A 17,298-nucleotide genomic window follows, 5' to 3' on the forward strand; every position below is an offset into this window, starting at 1 on the left:
TGTGTATGCATGTGTGTGTATGTGTGATGTGTGTGTGTGTGCATCTGTGTGCACGCGCGTGTGCGTGTGTGTGCACACTCACTACTGCTTCTACGTCTGTGGAAGCACCTCAGCTCCACAGTCTACCTTTCACCACTGCAGATGAAAAATTCCCCTGCAATAATTAATAAAGTGCTTAGGCTGAAGTGTCTGAGTGTGCAGACCTGCCTGGATGAATGGATGGATTTAGCTGGCCTCTCACTGCAGTTTGTGGCACATTCTTATAATGAGTTTCTTCCCCACGAGACGTGAAGGGGGACATTTATGATACCATGATCTCATTAAATTATAAAATGTGTTGGCTTAGCAACAACTGTGTCCAGGGCAACGTACATGTACCATTTATTGCACACATATGCATTTATCATGTCATTAGATGCAGTATGTAGTGAGGGAGGTTATGCTCAGTACAGTATTTTCCAGTTTAAAGCCTGATCTCTATATTTCACTGCCATCCAAGAGACCCTCCAGGTCATCATCTTATGTGTTTCCTTTACACACACGCGCGCGCACACACGCACACACGCACACACACAGACACACGCACACGAACACATACTAGCCCATCTCTCATGCTTAAAGGACAGCTCTGTCTCATTAATCAGCAGTGAATGGGCTGTGATTATGTTTCTGTGCGTCAGTGATGACCCCCCCACTGCAGTGGCTGAGAGGGGGGGCGAGGGAGAGAGAGAGAGACACAGGAGCCCAGATACTACAGCAAGCACAAGCAGTCTCCACACACACACACACACACACACACACGCGCACACGCGCACACACACACCACACACACACACATACGCATACACACACAGCACACACACACACACGCACACACACACATACGCATACACACACGCACACACACACACGCACACACACACGCACACGCACACACACACACACACACACACACACACACACGCACACACACACGTACACACAAATGCACACATGTACACACACGCACACACACACACACACATGCACACAACACGCACACACACACACACGCGCCGCACGCACACACACACACACGCCCGCACACACACGCACACACACACACGCACACACACACACACACACACACGCACACACACACACACACATGCACACACGCACGCACGCACACACACACACACACATACGCACACACACACACACACACACACACACACACGCACACACACATACGCACACACACACACACACACACACGCGCGCACACACACGCACACACACACACGCACACACACACCTGCAGGCTGCTAATCCATCACGCGGGGCAGCTCGACTCCCAGCTTTATGACAGCAGTGATAAAGTGAATGAATTGGCTGGCCTTTGCATTTCAGAGTGAAACACTGGAGGCAGGCTTTATTTATCGCCCGATGCACGTGCTACGTAAGCAGGACCCAGGACCCGGCCTGAGGCCGAGGAACCGCGCTGCGGGGATTATCCGCTCCGCCGAGGGGGCCTCTGTCACCCCCACGTCCCGTCAGGGACCAGCCTGGGGCCGAGGAACCGCCGATTTCCCCCACGTCCCGTCAGGGACCAGCCTGGGGCTGAGGAACCGCCGATTTCCCCAATGTCACCGTCAGGCAGCGTTTGCCCCCGGAGAAGCCTTTTTATTGACAGGGGTAATTGTGGCCCGGGGGCCCCCTAATCCCCCCCCCCCCCTTGTAGGAAAGCGATACGCGGCCCAGGACCAAACGGTCATTACGCTTTAGACAGCCGATTTAGCGCTGGCGGCCCTCCAGAGGGGCACGCCGCGTGACCCCGGTTATGCCACGCTAATGCACAGCGCTCTGTGAAGCCTTCGGGCTGCTAATCGAAGTGAGCGTCCCTGTGTCTGTAAAACCCCTGACCCCCAGCAGCAGGGGGCGGGCGTTGGGGGTCTGTGTGTCGTTGGGGGAACAAAAGCTGAGGAGCTGGCATTTTGGGAGAGGCTGGGGCAGAGCTGTGCTCGCTGGTAGTAGATGGAGGCTGTGGAACAGCTATGGGGAGTGAGGTCATAGACTCGAGGGTGGAGGTGCTGTGTGTCAATCGCTGCAAGAACAAATCATAAATCAGCTCAGTTTTGTGAAGCACTTTGAAGCACTATTTATTTGGGGGTTCACGAAGCCTCAGTCTCCCATTGCTGCAGTGGTGTCTCAGTGCTGCCCCCTGGTGGCCGTGGTGTTAATCTGCACCCCTGTCTGCAGGTTGCTGATCCAGGCCGGCATCGACATCAACAGGCAGACCAAGGCGGGCACTGCCCTCCATGAAGCGGCGCTTTGCGGGAAAACGGAGGCAGTTCGTCTGCTGCTGGACGTGAGTGCCCCCTGTGGGTGGGGGAGGGGAAGTGCGTGCGCTACCTGGTGGTGGGTGACGGTGTATTCCAAGGGCCTTGTACACATTATGAGCTGGTATCATGCCTGTATTTTTTTATACCTCTGACCCCTGACCTTTGACCTCTTGACCCTTCGCCCATAGAGCGGCATCAATGCTGCCGTGAGGAACACGTACAACCAGACTGCCCTGGATATTGTGCATCAGTTTACCACCACCCAGGCCAGCAAGGAGATCAAACAGCTGCTGCGAGGTGAGAGAGAGAGAGAGAGAGAGAGAGAGAGGGTGAGAGGGAGAGAGGGAGAGAGACAGAGGGAGTAGGAGAGAGAGGGAGAGAGAGGATGGGAGAGAGAAGGGGGGGTGAGACAGAGGGCGAGGATGTAGGAGAGAGAGAGTGGGAGAGGGAGAGATTAGAAATGCATTCCTAGGAGAGAGATTAGAAATGCATTCTTATAAATCAAAATAATATGTGATGCTTTCATGTGTGAGGAGATAAAGCTAGGCTAAGCACCTGCAGTCACATACTGTATGTTAGCTGACCAGATTGACAACACGTTTTATTGATATTGTCTAATCATTCATTGTAATAAACAAGACTTTGCTGGCAATTGCTTGGCAATATACTGTCTGCACTAGCAAACACTGCCTCTTCAGAGGAGACTGAAATGGACAGGCTAGCCCTGCTGTACAGCAAATCGATTCATTTCTCTGAGCCATGCCACATTCTTTGACTGCTCTGGTCTGTCTTGGCTTTGGGTTAGGGATCATGTATAAATTATCCCTTTTTTTTTTTTTTTTTGCACCTTTTATACAGTGCGTCACCATTACTGTGATTAATTACTGACAGCTCAGTGCCTTACATTATCCTTTTTTCATTAATAGCGCTAGTGTAATTTGTACAGAATATTAGAATAATTTTACACGCTCCCTTCGCACAGACCTCCCAGAAATGCATATACATGAGGAGAACTGTGCGCCAGTGCCAGAGACACTTTCAGCAGTTGTAAACAGTTTGCTTGTGAGTGCTTTGTGAATGGTTGTGAGTCATTGTAAGCCGTTGTGAGCAGCAATGAGTGGTTGTGAGCTGTTTTAAATGGCTATGACTGGTTAGGAGCAGTCAAGGGCGCTTTCTGAGGGTTTGTAAGTGCTTGTAAGTAGTTGTGAGCAGTTTTAAGTGGTTGTGAATGGCTTTGACTGGTTGAGCGTGGTTCAATATGGTTATGAGTGGTTGTAAGCAGTTGTGAGCAGTTTTAAGTGCTTGTGATTGGCTGTGAGTGGTTGAGCGTGGTTGTGGTTGACTGTGATTGGCTGTGAGTGGTTGAGCGTGGTTGTGATTGACTGTGATTGGCTGTGAGTGGTTGAGCGTGGTTGTGATTGGCTGTGAGTGGTTGAGCGTGATTGTGTTTGACTGTGATTGGCTGTGAGTGGTTGAGCGTGGTTGTGATTGGCTGTGAGTGGTTGAGCGTGGTTGTGTTTGACTGTGATTGGCTGTGAGTGGTTGAGCGTGGTTGTGATTGGCTGTGAGTGGTTGAGCGTGGTTGTGTTTGACTGTGATTGGCTGTGAGTGGTTGAGCGTGGTTGTGATTGGCTGTGAGTGGTTGAGCGTGGTTGTGATTGGCTGTGAGTGGTTGAGCGTGGTTGTCAGCGCTTTGTGTATCAGACCTTCTCTATGTATCCCTGCAGACGCCTCCGCAGCCCTGCAGGTGAGAGCTCTGAAAGATTACTGCAACAACTATGACCTCACCAGCCTGAATATCAAAGCAGGGGACGTCATCACAGTGAGTCTCCAGGCTGCAGCTCACTTCCTCTATACTTCACACTGTACTAACGCTTGTTAAACAAACACCATCTCCCAACTTCGCCCTACAGTAACTCCCAGTGCTTACTCCTGCTATATTAACTTTGACCACAGTAACTTCCATGTTGCTTACACTGCAATTACACCCACCGAATCAACACTCACTTAAAGGGGCAGCTAACCCAAAAATATAATAAAGCTATATTTCCACTTACCTGGAGTGCTCCTCATCTACCCATCGAGATAGTTTTGCTGAGATTTGACAAGTTTTCGAAATGTCCACTGCAGCAATGTCTCCTTCCAAATATACTGACGCCGTTGTTCATGAACATCCTCAGACCTTGTTGTGCACAGTTTCACTGAAAACTACTTTCTGCCAAGGTACCAAATCATGCCAGTATTCAGGGGCACCGTGTACTTGTACCCTTCGTTGATGCTTCGATACGCAAGCCAAGCACAGTGATGCACAGTTGCCTAACGCTGATCGATACAATGTTGACGTTACATCCCAGACTACTGCCGTGCTTTGGTTGAGACCGTGCGCCGATAGACACAGCTATTGCACTTCAATAGAAAGTTGTTTTCGATGAAACCGTGCACAACAAGGTCTCTGGATGTTCATGAGTAACCATTATATTTGGAAAGAATATTTGGACTGCATTTTTTGGACTGCATTTTTTATATAGCGCTTTTATCCAAAGCGCTTTACAATTGATGCCTCTCATTCGCCAGAGCAGTTAGGGGTTAGGTGTCTTGCTCAAGGACACTTCGACACGCCCAGGGCGGGGTTTGAACCGGCAACCCTCCGACTGCCAGACAATCGGTCTTACCTCCTGAGCTATGTCGCCCCGCGACATATTTAAAATGTTACTGTTGAGTTTTTTTGACTGCACATCTTTGGTGCTTTGAGTGCCACAAATGTTGTCCCTGTTGACGTCAGTTGTATCCGGGTGAGCTTCAGTGGATATCTAGAAAACTTGTCAAATCTCAGCTTAACTATCTGGATAGATATATAGCAGTCCAATGGGTAATTGGAAATATAGCTTCATTTTATTTTTGGGTGAACTGCCCTTTTAACAAACTGTACTAGCAGAAATTTTGTTTTTGACAGTATCACACCTTTAGTACCACATGGAAATTCGAAAACACCTCCCACAGTTGTGTAGACCAGCTGAGAACTGAAAGAGCTCTGATAATGCCGCAATATTGTGTTACAATTGTGTTACAATTGCAGTGACAGCACTGTTTTGAAGCTTGCTGTGTTATAATCTCCACCAGTAGAGGGCACTGTTGGCTGTATTTTGCTCTGTGTAGGTGGCTAGATTCTGAATTGAGAGGAAACAAACTGTCATTTGTTCTGCTTTAGAGCTATTTGACTGACCAGGCTGGCTTTTTAAGGTTGCTGTATTTCATGTTGTGTGTTTAACGCTTTGTGTTTGCCTGAAGGTCCTGGAGCAACACCCAGACGGGCGATGGAAGGGCTGTATCCATGACAACCGCACAGGAAATGACAGAGTGGGCTACTTCCCCTCCAGCTTGGTGGAGGTGATCAGCAAGAGGGCAGGTGTGCAGTGGTGGTGGGGCAGGAGGGCAGGTGGGCAGTGGTGGTGGGGCAGGAGAGGAGGTGGGGAGTACTGGTGGGCCAAGAGGGCAGGTGTGCAGTGGTGGCGGGGCGGGAGGGCAGTGGGGTTGCGGGGGCTGTCACTCACCTTTATTCAGCCTGTTAGACGAACCAGGAGCTCACTTCCTGTTCCCTGTGACAGTTTGGAAAATCAATGCAGGTAAGTAAGGTGAGGAACAGCCAATCAGAGGAGCACATATGGACTGTGGAGCGTGAAATTTGTCACAAGGACAGACAAGGAAGAGCAAGGTGGGGCAAGGAAGAGGGAACTCCCGTGTGGAGTAGGGTCATGCGGAGGAGAACTCTCCAGAGTCGCTCAGGGTGGTATGCTTCTGCTATAGGGGCAGTGTCTGCTGTTATGGGGCAGTGTGATTTTTGTGGCGCTCAAATTTTTGGCACTTTGAGCGCCACAAACTTTGGCACCGTTGAGGTCCGTTTATCGGAATGAGCTGCAGCGGATGTCTAGAAAACTCATCAAATCTCAGCGAAACTATCCGGATGGGTAGGTAGCGCTCCGGGTAAGTGGAAACATAGCTTTATTTTATTTTTTAGGTGACCTGCTCCTGTAGAATATACAAATCGCTGCTAGCCTATCAGTCAGACCCCCTGTACCAAATGGACCATGGCTATCGCCGAATGGATTGCTATGCACTGCTGACTGAGTGAAACAGGGCACCTTGGTTTGATGGATGTTCTGCAGATAGCACGTGCTGGCCCGACGTACATATGTTACCCTTGCAAAGCACGGTTGTTTCGTGTGAACTTGATACTTGTGAAATCGAGAGACTAGTTAAAACGAAAGTACAAAGACGGTTGCATTAACATTACAGTCGTGGTCAATTACATACAGGTGACTATGAGGGCTTGGCAGATTCTTATGCATAAATAAATACTTGGCAACACCTACAACGTTAGCCCCACCTTGTGAAAGGCTGTACTCACTCTGGCCGTATTTTACTAAATAAAGAGCTGCAGTGTCCACTGATAATGTTAACAGATCAGTTTGACTCAGCAACTTAAAGAAAAGCGATAGGACATAGCGACCTTACATTGTGGCTCAGGTTTTTGAAGTGATGGAGAAAATGCAGTACTTCAGTTCACGTTAATGATCAAGTGATTTTTTCAGTAATTCAGATTTAATATTACTTGCGTTATGTATTACCACGTTTTGTGCAGTGCAGTAGCCTGATACAGCGAACCATTTTGAGGTAGATTATGTTCATAGTGTTCCACAGTCCTTTAATGTGTATTTCAAAAATACTAGGAGTGAATTTACAGTGTAAGAAAACCAAATTAATTGCATTAAAAGCTGCCCATTTCATTTAAATTCTGTTTTGAAGCAGCTGGCAGTGTTATGACTACACTGCAAAACATTGACAGCTGGGGAGGGGGTATCATAAAAACATCTGAATGAAAAAAGATCAGAATCATCGTGGTTTGTTTGTGATTACAGTACATCCAGTCCATCTTATCTTAAAGTTTTCTTGAAAATATCATGCTTTAATGCAATTGCTTAAGGGTGATTAAATAATATTATTTATCATAAATAGGAAATTGAATCAACTGACCACACTTATTTATACCTTATATTCTGAATTATGCAGTATGGTGTATACTGCACTGTCATGAGGGGCATTCTGATTGGTCCACTCTGAGAGCTTTCACGTGGCTGTCAAGGGTTCCTGCGTGGGAAAGTGTGTTGCCAAGCAACCATGCTCTGATGTTGGATAACATCAAAAATGATGAGCCTGGATCATGGGTAGCCAACAGTGTTTACTGTGTAATCAGCTGCTTTAATTGGTTAATTAAGTGCTGATTTACGACAAAAACCAGCCTACCCTGCGGCTCTCCAGGGCCAGGGTCGAGGACCCCAGCAGACCCAGGGAGAGGGGAGGAGGGTTTTGGGCGAGTTTGGAGAGGTGGTCCTGAGAACCCAAGCCACGAGACCCCAGGGGAACGCTGTGGGCTTAGCTTCCCTGTTGGACCCAGCCATCACCTCATTGCTTCCGCCACCGCCACTCCACTCCAGACGTCACCGCTGTCCTTGTGCGCTGTCCCAAGCGAGTCACTGCTGTCCCTATGTCTTACGATGTGCGTCTGTTCCTCCCCATCACTCCCCCCTACCAATCTCAGCACTTCAGTTCACACTTTCCTCACTAAAATTTCTCCTGAGTTTGTTTGGTTTTTTTCCTCTTGTACCTGTTTGGAGGTTCAAAACTGTCATTGTTTACCTGAAGAAAAACACTGATTGGAAAACCTGCCATGTGTGGGGAGGCCAATAAGAGCTGATACCCCCTGCTGAAATGAAAGATCACACTGCTGTCAGAACTTCCTCACTGTGTGACATGAGTCACTTCTCACACACTGTTCCTCATGAATAATTACTGCTGAGGTGAACCTGTCACACGCACACACATACACACACACACACGCATGCACACACGCACACACTGTTTTTAAAGGCCTGTTCACTGATCTGTGAAAAAATCGAAAGATTCAGCCATATTTTCCCTTCAGTCTCCTGCACCCACAGGCTCTGATATGACACTGGCATTACGTGCATCACACACACTACCTGTAGCCATTGATGAATACTCATGAGTATGGATGAATACTGATGAGCACTCATGAGCAGTGATGAATACTCATTCGTACTGATGAGCACTCATGAGTATGAATGAATACTGATGAGTACAGATAAATACTCATTAGTACTGATAAAACTGATGATTACTCATGAGTACAGATGAATTCTCATTAGTACTAATAATACTGATGAGCACAGATGAATACTCATTAGTACTGATAATACTGATGAATACTCATGAGCACTGATGAATACTCATTAGTGCTGTACATTCAGACCCTCAGTTCCTGGCCCAGTTGCATCCATATTGTTTCCATTTTCTCTGCTTTGCACATGAGCTACATGAGTTTAAATATATATGTCTATATGACTGTATATATATATATATCTATATATGTGTGTGGGATCATTCACAGCCATGGCACATAATATCTCTATAAAACACAAACCGACGTGCCCAACAGTGCAGTGTTTGCCTCCAAACAGGAGATGGAAATGAACAGGACTCATCTGCCTGCCCGAGACTCCTATAGATTCTTTTTTCATTTTTAAGTAAGTTGTGTTTGCTTTGATTTGTTTTCCCCTCTCTCTTACGTACCTGTTTCTTCTTTGTTGTTTTTTTGTTGTTGTCACGGTCGTCGTCCTCGTCCCCGTCGTTGTTGTTTTTTGTTGTCGTGGTGCGTATCTGCTGTAGGTTCATGGAATGCGGTCATTTGTCCCCAGCAGTATGAAAAGATACGGCTGTTTGTGCCAGCGTGCGGCCCTGGAGCCGCCGTCCTGGTCAACGGGGACTCGTACCCTCAGTTTCATATCCTACCACCACCGCCACCTCCGCCAAAACATTCCCATCAGCCACTTTTCACTTCCTTTGGCTATAGCAGGCCCTCAGGCCCCCGAGACGAGCCGCTCTGTGGACAAGGTACTAGCCTGACACAGCCTCTTATTCCTGTCATTATTATTATTATTATTATTATTATTTGCAAAAATTTGAAGGGATGTGGAAGGGATATAGCAGAGGTGGCCATCCTGGTCCTGGGGAGTCACAAGGTCTGCTGGTTTTTGTTTTCACCTTAAACACAACAATCACAAACCAGTGATGTGAGTCAACTGTGTAATGAACAATCAGCCAGCTGACCCTGCGGCTCTCCAGGACCTGGGCTGGCCACCCCTGGGATATAGAGATATGGAGATCCCTAAGAGATATCCACAAACATTTGATGAGTGGGAAAATGCTTCAGAAGGGGTGAAGAGGAGTTTAATGGTGCAGCATAGTTGGGTACGGCCATCGCACATACTCTAACAGCCAGAGAGACTGGCTGCTTTCACCACTGATGCTGTTACTCTTCCAAACATGTGCTCAATAGACAAGTGTCACATTCCTTCAAGTTTTTAAAAAGTCTTTCTTATTGTTGTTTATTGGTTGATTATTTTCACATTGTCATTTATTATTTTATTATGTTTCATTTCCTTAGCTGAGCACATATAGCCGCTCTGTGTAAGCAGTGCTATTGCACCCTGAGTGTAATCATAGCATAATCGATAAAGCACGCAGTTGTTTGAAACACGGATGTATGTGTGCACACTGGGGGTAGAATCACCTCAGGCAGGCAGGTTTATGTGACTCCCCCATGCATAGCGGTGATTGGAGGGTTTGTGGTCATGTGACGGCTAGGGGCTCAGTCCAGTTAAATGATCCCAGAACAAGGCGTTCTGACTTTGATGGTCCACTGAGTCTTGTTAGCTGGAAAAAGAAAATGCAGCCCATGTAGGACTCCACAATTTTTTGGTGATGCACAGGTGCTTCTGTTTCTGCCCTTTATCAGTTGACCCGGGGTGCACATCTCCAGCCTGGAGGGGGCGCTGTGTCTGCAGGTTTAACTCCAGTGTCCCAGACGGAGGTGCTGCGTGTTTGGAGATATTTCACTTTCGCCAGCTCAGAAAATGAACTGCAAAAAATAGCTATAATGTTCTAAGCGGATTTCTCAGATGATTAATTCAATTTCAATTAGATTTCCGTTTTGTCTGAGCAGAAAAGAAATTGACTTTTGATTTTGGATGTGAAATGTTGACATCTTCCTGAGGACATTTATACAGCAGATCATTCACATTTTTAGGGCAGTCCTTTAGGTCTCAAATTTGGTGCATTCTGGAGTATTTTGAGTATTGGGGGGGTTCACCCCCAACATGGCGGGGAGGGGGATGTGGTGGAAGGGTTGCCAGGTCAGATACAAACATGGTTTCTAAAAGACAGACCTGAAAGATGGCACTGCTGAATGCAGACAGCGCAAACAGTTCTGATAGAGGCAGACCTGGGTCAAATGTGTACTTGAATTACTCTATTTAGTTTTAATGCTGGTCGAAACATGTTACTAGCCAAAATGTACAACCTCATGAAAGAAGAATTTGTTCTTCTGGTGAGTTCTGGTGAGTTTTGGTGAAAAATTAGGTGTTTCTTTTAAACTTGCAGTAGCCTGCTGCAAAAGGGTTAAAGTAGTTGAAATAATGTTTTGGCCCAGGTCTGGTCCCAGAGATCTACTGCATGGCAAAGCAGTGTAGCATTGCGCTGAAGGTAAGGATGTGTGTAAACTGCACACACGCACACGTCTACACTCCCAAGTTATAATGACTGAAATAATTTCTTGTAATGCACTGCAGCTCATACATTAGTATTTATACATATATAATTATATATGGATGTACTATACATATATATTATATATGTCATTTTGTTTTATATATGTATGTTTCTAGGTGTATGCAGTATATATGTATGTACACACATGCATTTTATTAATGTATTCATGTTTGACTATATGATTGTATGCTTAATACATGCGATATAGTGTATATATAGAAGTATATATGTATATTTGTGCATATATAATATACATATATGCATATATATATGGCCTGTTTCAGAGACAGCTTCACATAGATCTAGTCTGTTGCCACGGTAACAGCCAGGTGGCCCTGACTGGAAGACGACCCCAGCGTTCCCCCGTTAGGGAGGGGAACCCCACACTGTCCTGCTCCCGTCCCCCACTGACCACGCCCTCCCCCCTCCCACACTGCGTAGAGGAGCATGCTGGGGCGGGGCCCATGGGTTCTGGGTGTGGCGCGAGCAGGAGGCCCGCGGGACCGCGGCGCCGTTAACGCTTGGTTCTGTATTGAAGGTTCCCGCGGCTCCGAGTCCAGTCCTCACGGCTCCCCCACCCTGAACAGTGGCCCCCAGGGCGGCGCCAGCGAGGAGATTTGGGTGCTTCGCAAACCCATAGCAGGTAACAGCAGGGCAGCCTTCTGTCCCGCTGTCTGTAGGACCATCCCCAGGGCCACAGGGCCCGCCCCACACCCCCCAACCCCTGAACAAAACGGCATGATCTCTGAGCCATCTCCAGGGTCTATGGGGGACTGCAGCCCCCCCCCCCTCCCTGGCACCAGTGTCTGGGACTGTGTTCCTCTCTCCCCCATCTCACTCACTCATTCGGTCTGGGTCTGTTGTCCTGTGTGGTGTGACTCCAGTGCATTACAATGTGTGCGGTCGGCGCGGTGCTCGGCGAGCCGGCGCTGGTCTGACGCGGGGCCGCGGGGCGGGGGGGGGCGGCCGCTCTTGTGTTCCAGGGGGAGACCGCAGCAGCGGGGGGAGCACGTCCAGCACGGCCAGCGTGCGCTCGTCGGCCAGCGGGCAGAGCGCGCACGTGCTTCACGCGCAGGCCGAAGGAGTCAAGGTAAATGAGGAAAGCGCTGCTTCGGTGGCGCCCTCTGCTGGCCAGCAGCATGCGCACACCCTGAAAGCTGCTCTGGGGTTGTGATTTGGAGGGCTGGCAATTGGCTGCATTAATGGTCATTCTTTTGGGATTGGCTGCATTTCTCCTTACTCATTACTGGTGTTTTTTGGCTGTAGCTCTTGGCCACCGTGCTGTCCCAGTCTGCCAAGGCCAAAGAGCACCTGCTGGAGCAGTCCAAGTCTGTGGAGCAGTCAACAGGTACAGTGGTCCCTGCAGTGTAGTACACAACGGTAGAGTGTGATCTTACTGCATCTCTGTTACACTGACCCCCTTACTACACACACACACTCTCTCTCACACACACACACACAAACACACACACAGACACAGACACGTGCATCATCTCAGCTACACTGTCATCAAATCCCACTCAACACAGACACACACATAGAGACACACACACACACACACACACACACCCTCAGTCACCTGGTCACCCCCCAGGTCACTGCTGAGACCTGTAAATGGTACTAGCCTCTGTTTTATGGCACAGCCTGGAGAGTTTTTTTTCAGTAGCTCATAAGACTACAGTACCCATAATGCTCAAAAAGAACTGTCATACTTGGTCACCATTTCCCTGAGCCATATGGTAGCACCAGAGGAAGAGAAGAAAGACGTGGGGGCAGAGGGTATGTGCGGTCAGACATAATGCCTGCGCATGTTCGTCAGGTTCCTCTTCGCGGACCCAGAGCTCATCCAGCTGTCCATTCCACGAGCAATCGTACGGGGAGGCGGGGCCAGCGAGGAAGGGGGAGGTCCCCCCTGAAGGGAAGGTAAGGCCACCCCGAGCGGACAGGGCATCGATGCCACTCACTTTCCCCCACACACACGCACTCACTCACACTGATACACACAGGATGGCTGCCCTGTTCTGTAGCCACCTGCCAGCTTACCACCAGATCAGAACAAGAAAGCATTCACCTCATGCCAAGTGAAGACTACATACCTTTCAAAATCCCTAAATCAATGTACCGCTCACATTACACAACGTTCTTTCTTGTTCTCTGTTGTTTTGTCGAAGTAGTGGTGCGCACACTACACGATCGAGCACAGACGAGGTTCACAAATGGCAAGATTTTTCACCTGGGAGGGATCCCTGACAATGACTGTCTCATTTATTCTTCTTCATTGGCTTGTTATTTTTAATTTCAGTATGTACCCCAAAAGTCAGAAATGTTTTTTTTATTGAATTCCTTTCAGAAATTATTTTCTTTTGGAACTGATGGAATGAGAGTGTGAGGATTTAGTCTAACTGTTTCCTCCCCAGTAGCGGGAATTTTGGCTTGTCAGTGTTACATTGTGGTGAAGTGCGCTTGCCTGGTGTCCTTCTGTTGATGCCAGAATGGCAAAGTCTAGACATATGATAGGCTGGAACAGGCTGGAGGGAGTGATTTCAGAGTTATTGGTAAATTAAATCAAGTTTGCCTGCCTGTGCAAACGTCTCATTTTTTAGACAGTTGTTTTAGACGATTGTAATCTGTCATACTGTGTATGTTTGTCAGCCGCCATTTGGCACAAATCTTGGATGAGCAGCCAAGCGCGTTACCACAGCAACGGTGTGGGAAGTCACCCCAGAACCTTCTACTGAACAGAGAAGGACAGGGAGAACAACCAGAGACAGTCAATACAAACCAAGCTGACATACAGGGGACTTAGCCTGTGACAGGAGCAGCTTCACGCTTGGCCTGCTAGCATTGGTCATGGAGGGGCATTACGTAAGCCGATGTGTTTCCCAGCAGGACTCCAGAACGTGGCCATTGTCCTGTTGGCAGGTTTGTAAGAGGAAGGCAGGAATCCCACCCTTCTGCTTGCGGCCACACTATTTTTGGCTGGACCACAGCACCGGGGCCGTCCCTATAAACGCAAATCTCTGTGACTGTGAGTGACTGAGTGAGTGATGAAGTTACGCTATTGGTCGGCCGAGTTACGAAGTTACACCATTGGTCGGCCGAGTTATGAAGTTACACCATTGGTCGGCCGGATGAAGTGTGTTAGGACCTGGTCTTGTTTTCTCACTGTTTCAGTCATTATGGTTAGAACAGTGAGTAAAGCGGCAACCTTATGGGGTCATATCCGGAAAGGATGGAAAGGAGTGTCACATGTTCCACTGATACTTTAAACCTGTGGAACTGAATGGCCATGACTATGAATGACCTTTTAACAGGTAGAGATGCTATGTTACCTGTACACAGGTAGAGATGCTGCGTTACCTTTACACAGGTAGAGGTGCAGCACTGGTCAGGTACAGTGCAGTCGACTTTAAGACTGAATAGTGCTACACTTTCAGCGTAGTGACAGAAAGAGAAAAGCTTTGCTTACTTCCCTCCTTCAGGATGAAGGACAGCAGCTTGTTGGGCTGAAATTAAATTTTGTCGGTGGAGCAACATTCCCTGCGGCACTGCAGTGCTCATGGCTTCCCTGATTTATTAGTACCTTTCAGAAAGCTGCTCAGGGTCTCAAAACACAGCCTGATTCACAGCTGTATGGGTGCTGCTGCCCCCTGGTGGACAGAGGCAGCAGATAAATAGCTGCCATCCGCCAAGTTATAAACATACAATACGGCCATCTCCTTAGCTCACATTAAGGATGTTTTGTAGTACTCTGAAAATGCCTTTCTTTCTTTCATTTTTACTTATTCAGTGCCTCTACTCTCTCAGAAAACGGTATGAAGAAGTGCCTAAAACACTTGTCACTGGGGTGGTACCCTGTAGGTACATAAAATTGTTCCCCTAGCCAGCAATACATAATTAATTTCTTAATATCTTTTTTTGCTTGTAAAAATAGTACTAGTACTTTCAGGGTACATTTGGGAAATTTGTTCCTTAAAGAGCAAATGTTCCTCCACTGTACCTTTACTTCTGAGTGTATGGTTTCTACATGAATACATTCCAGCACATTCATAATAACTTAATTACACCTTCACAAGTTTTCCGTAGGTATTTATGAGGAGGAAATAACACAGACTGCCTCAGGGAGTTGTATGTTAATTGTTGTGGTAAATATAGCTTAACTATGACAATGATGAGAATGCAGTGATGTTGTCACAGAAAGATCAGGACTGGAGACGTAGCACTGATTGACGTGGCTCGTCAGTTATCCTGAATATGATCGTGCCGGTTGTGCTAAATACATTCACTTTGTTGCTTTTGTTTCCCTCATTCCTTTTTATAATTTATGCACATTTACGAAAAATAAGTCCATATATTAAAAAAGATAAACGTATTATTTAATTGTTAAGACACATCCACACTTTGTTCTGTACAACGAATGGTGTGAGTGTGTGCGTGTGTGTTGAGTGTGTGTGCGTGTGTGCATGTGTGCGTGTGCATGTGCGTCGTGCTGGTTTGTGTGGTGTGGTGGTGGCATGTGTGTGGTTGTGTGGTGTGTGTGTGTGTGTGGTCATGTGTGCATGTGGGTGTGGTGTGCATGTGCGGTTGTGTGTTGTGTGTGTGGTGCATGTGTGTGGGGCATGTGCGTGCGTGTGGTGTGTGTTGTGTGCGTGTGCATGTGTGTGTCGTGCGTGTTGTGTGTGTGTGTGTGTGTGTGTGATGTGTGCGATGCTGTGTGTGGTGTTGTGTGGTGATGTTGATGAGCACTGTATTGAGTCTGATAAGGGAGAGGGATGTGTCCTTCAGGATATAACAGCCCCTGCAGTGACCAAGCCTAGCCACCGCAAGAAGATGACATCCGAGATGAACAAACTAAGCATGACAGAGGGACTACCTGACCACAAGCCTGTGAGTATAAACACACTCAAACCCCGACACACACACACACAGGCACATGCACGCACACACACATGCAGATGCATGCACACATGCACACACACATGAACACTTATATACACACACGCACACACACACACACACACACACACACACACATATGCATGCACGTACATGCAACGCACACCTTCTGATTACATTTTGTCTCTTTGTCTGTCTGCAGGGCAGCCTGGCAGAGTGGCTGTCTCTGATTGGTCTGAGTCAGTACTACCAGGTTCTCATCCACAACGGCTACGAGAACATCGATTTCATCACTGACATCACTTGGGAGGACCTGCAGGAGATTGGCATCACTAAACTGGGTAAGAGGGGGCGGAGACTGTATTTCACAGATGGGCCCCACAGTCAGGTATCAAATCTGAAGGTGTGGACTGTATCCAGCAGCCCTGCAGGAATGACAGCATCTCATTGTGTACCAGCGACCCCTGCTGGTCATGCGGGTGCTTACAGTTCGCCTGTTAAGCTGCACATGATGCGTCCTCCTCAGAATCATGTCTATGGAAGCCCAACTTGCAAACGGCGGTGTGATGAGAAGCAGCAGTTGATATCACGTGCTTCAGAGGAGAGCCAATTGTCTGTGCTCTACCAAACTGAAAAGTCTGAGATTAGCTCTGGGCAGGTAAAAAAACAAGAGCAATGGAGAAAGGACCAATGAGAACGGCTGAACCATGACATGACGTTGGCGTGTGTTCCACTTTTATCCAATCAGGTCACCAGAAGAAGCTGATGATGGCGGTGAAGAAGCTGGCGGAGCTGCAGAAGGGGTCGGAGGGGCGGGCCGCGCAGCGCAGGAAGCCGTCCCAGTCCTCCGAGGGGCCGGATGCCCCAGCCCGCGACGGGGCAGAGTGCATGTCGCCCAAACTGAGCTCCTTCCAGGACAGCGAGCTGAGCGGGGAGCTGCAGGCCGCTCTGTCTGGGGCTGCCCAGGAAGGGGCGGAGCCCCAGTGGGTGCGGGGCCCTCAGGAGAACAGCCTGGGCAAGAGGCGGGACTCGGAGGAGGGGGGCGGGGCCCCCAGGAAGGAGGCTCGGGTGGCGCGGCAGAGCAGCCAGGCCCAGGGGATGCAGAGGCCTAATGCCCCGCCCTCTGCCCCTCCCACACTTAGCAAAACCCGCCAGGCGGCACCGTCCTACACCCCCCCGCAGACCCCCACCAAAACCAAGCCCTCCTCCCCACAGACCACTGCGCCTCCTCAGGCTGCTGGGAAGATGAAGTCCGCACAGCACCTGCCCCAGGCCGAGCGGGCCCCCTCCGCTCGCCCTCCCCCCCAGTCGCCAACTCACAAAAGCCACGCCCACAGCGTGACACAACCCCCCGAGGGCGAGGACAGCCCCGCCTCAGGCCCCGCCCCGAGCC

General features: G+C 48.6%; 1 protein-coding gene across 1 annotated transcript in view; it reads left to right on the forward strand.

Annotated features, from left to right (window-relative positions):
- LOC135243417 (caskin-1-like) overlaps positions 1–17,298 on the forward strand; it is a 67,879-nt gene that overhangs the window by 40,852 nt on the left and 9,729 nt on the right. Inside the window, 12 exon segments of the mRNA XM_064315223.1 lie at positions 2,242–2,350; positions 2,513–2,621; positions 4,052–4,146; positions 5,613–5,730; positions 9,069–9,293; positions 11,548–11,652; positions 11,993–12,099; positions 12,276–12,357; positions 12,829–12,932; positions 15,795–15,896; positions 16,108–16,246; positions 16,654–17,298. The exon segment at positions 16,654–17,298 is cut by the window's right edge and continues 551 nt beyond it. Of these exon segments, the coding sequence (XP_064171293.1) occupies positions 2,242–2,350; positions 2,513–2,621; positions 4,052–4,146; positions 5,613–5,730; positions 9,069–9,293; positions 11,548–11,652; positions 11,993–12,099; positions 12,276–12,357; positions 12,829–12,932; positions 15,795–15,896; positions 16,108–16,246; positions 16,654–17,298 (1,940 nt within the window).

Source organism: Anguilla rostrata, chromosome 17, assembly GCF_018555375.3.
Source record: "Anguilla rostrata isolate EN2019 chromosome 17, ASM1855537v3, whole genome shotgun sequence".
In the NCBI taxonomy this organism is placed as follows: Eukaryota; Metazoa; Chordata; class Actinopteri; order Anguilliformes; family Anguillidae; genus Anguilla; species Anguilla rostrata.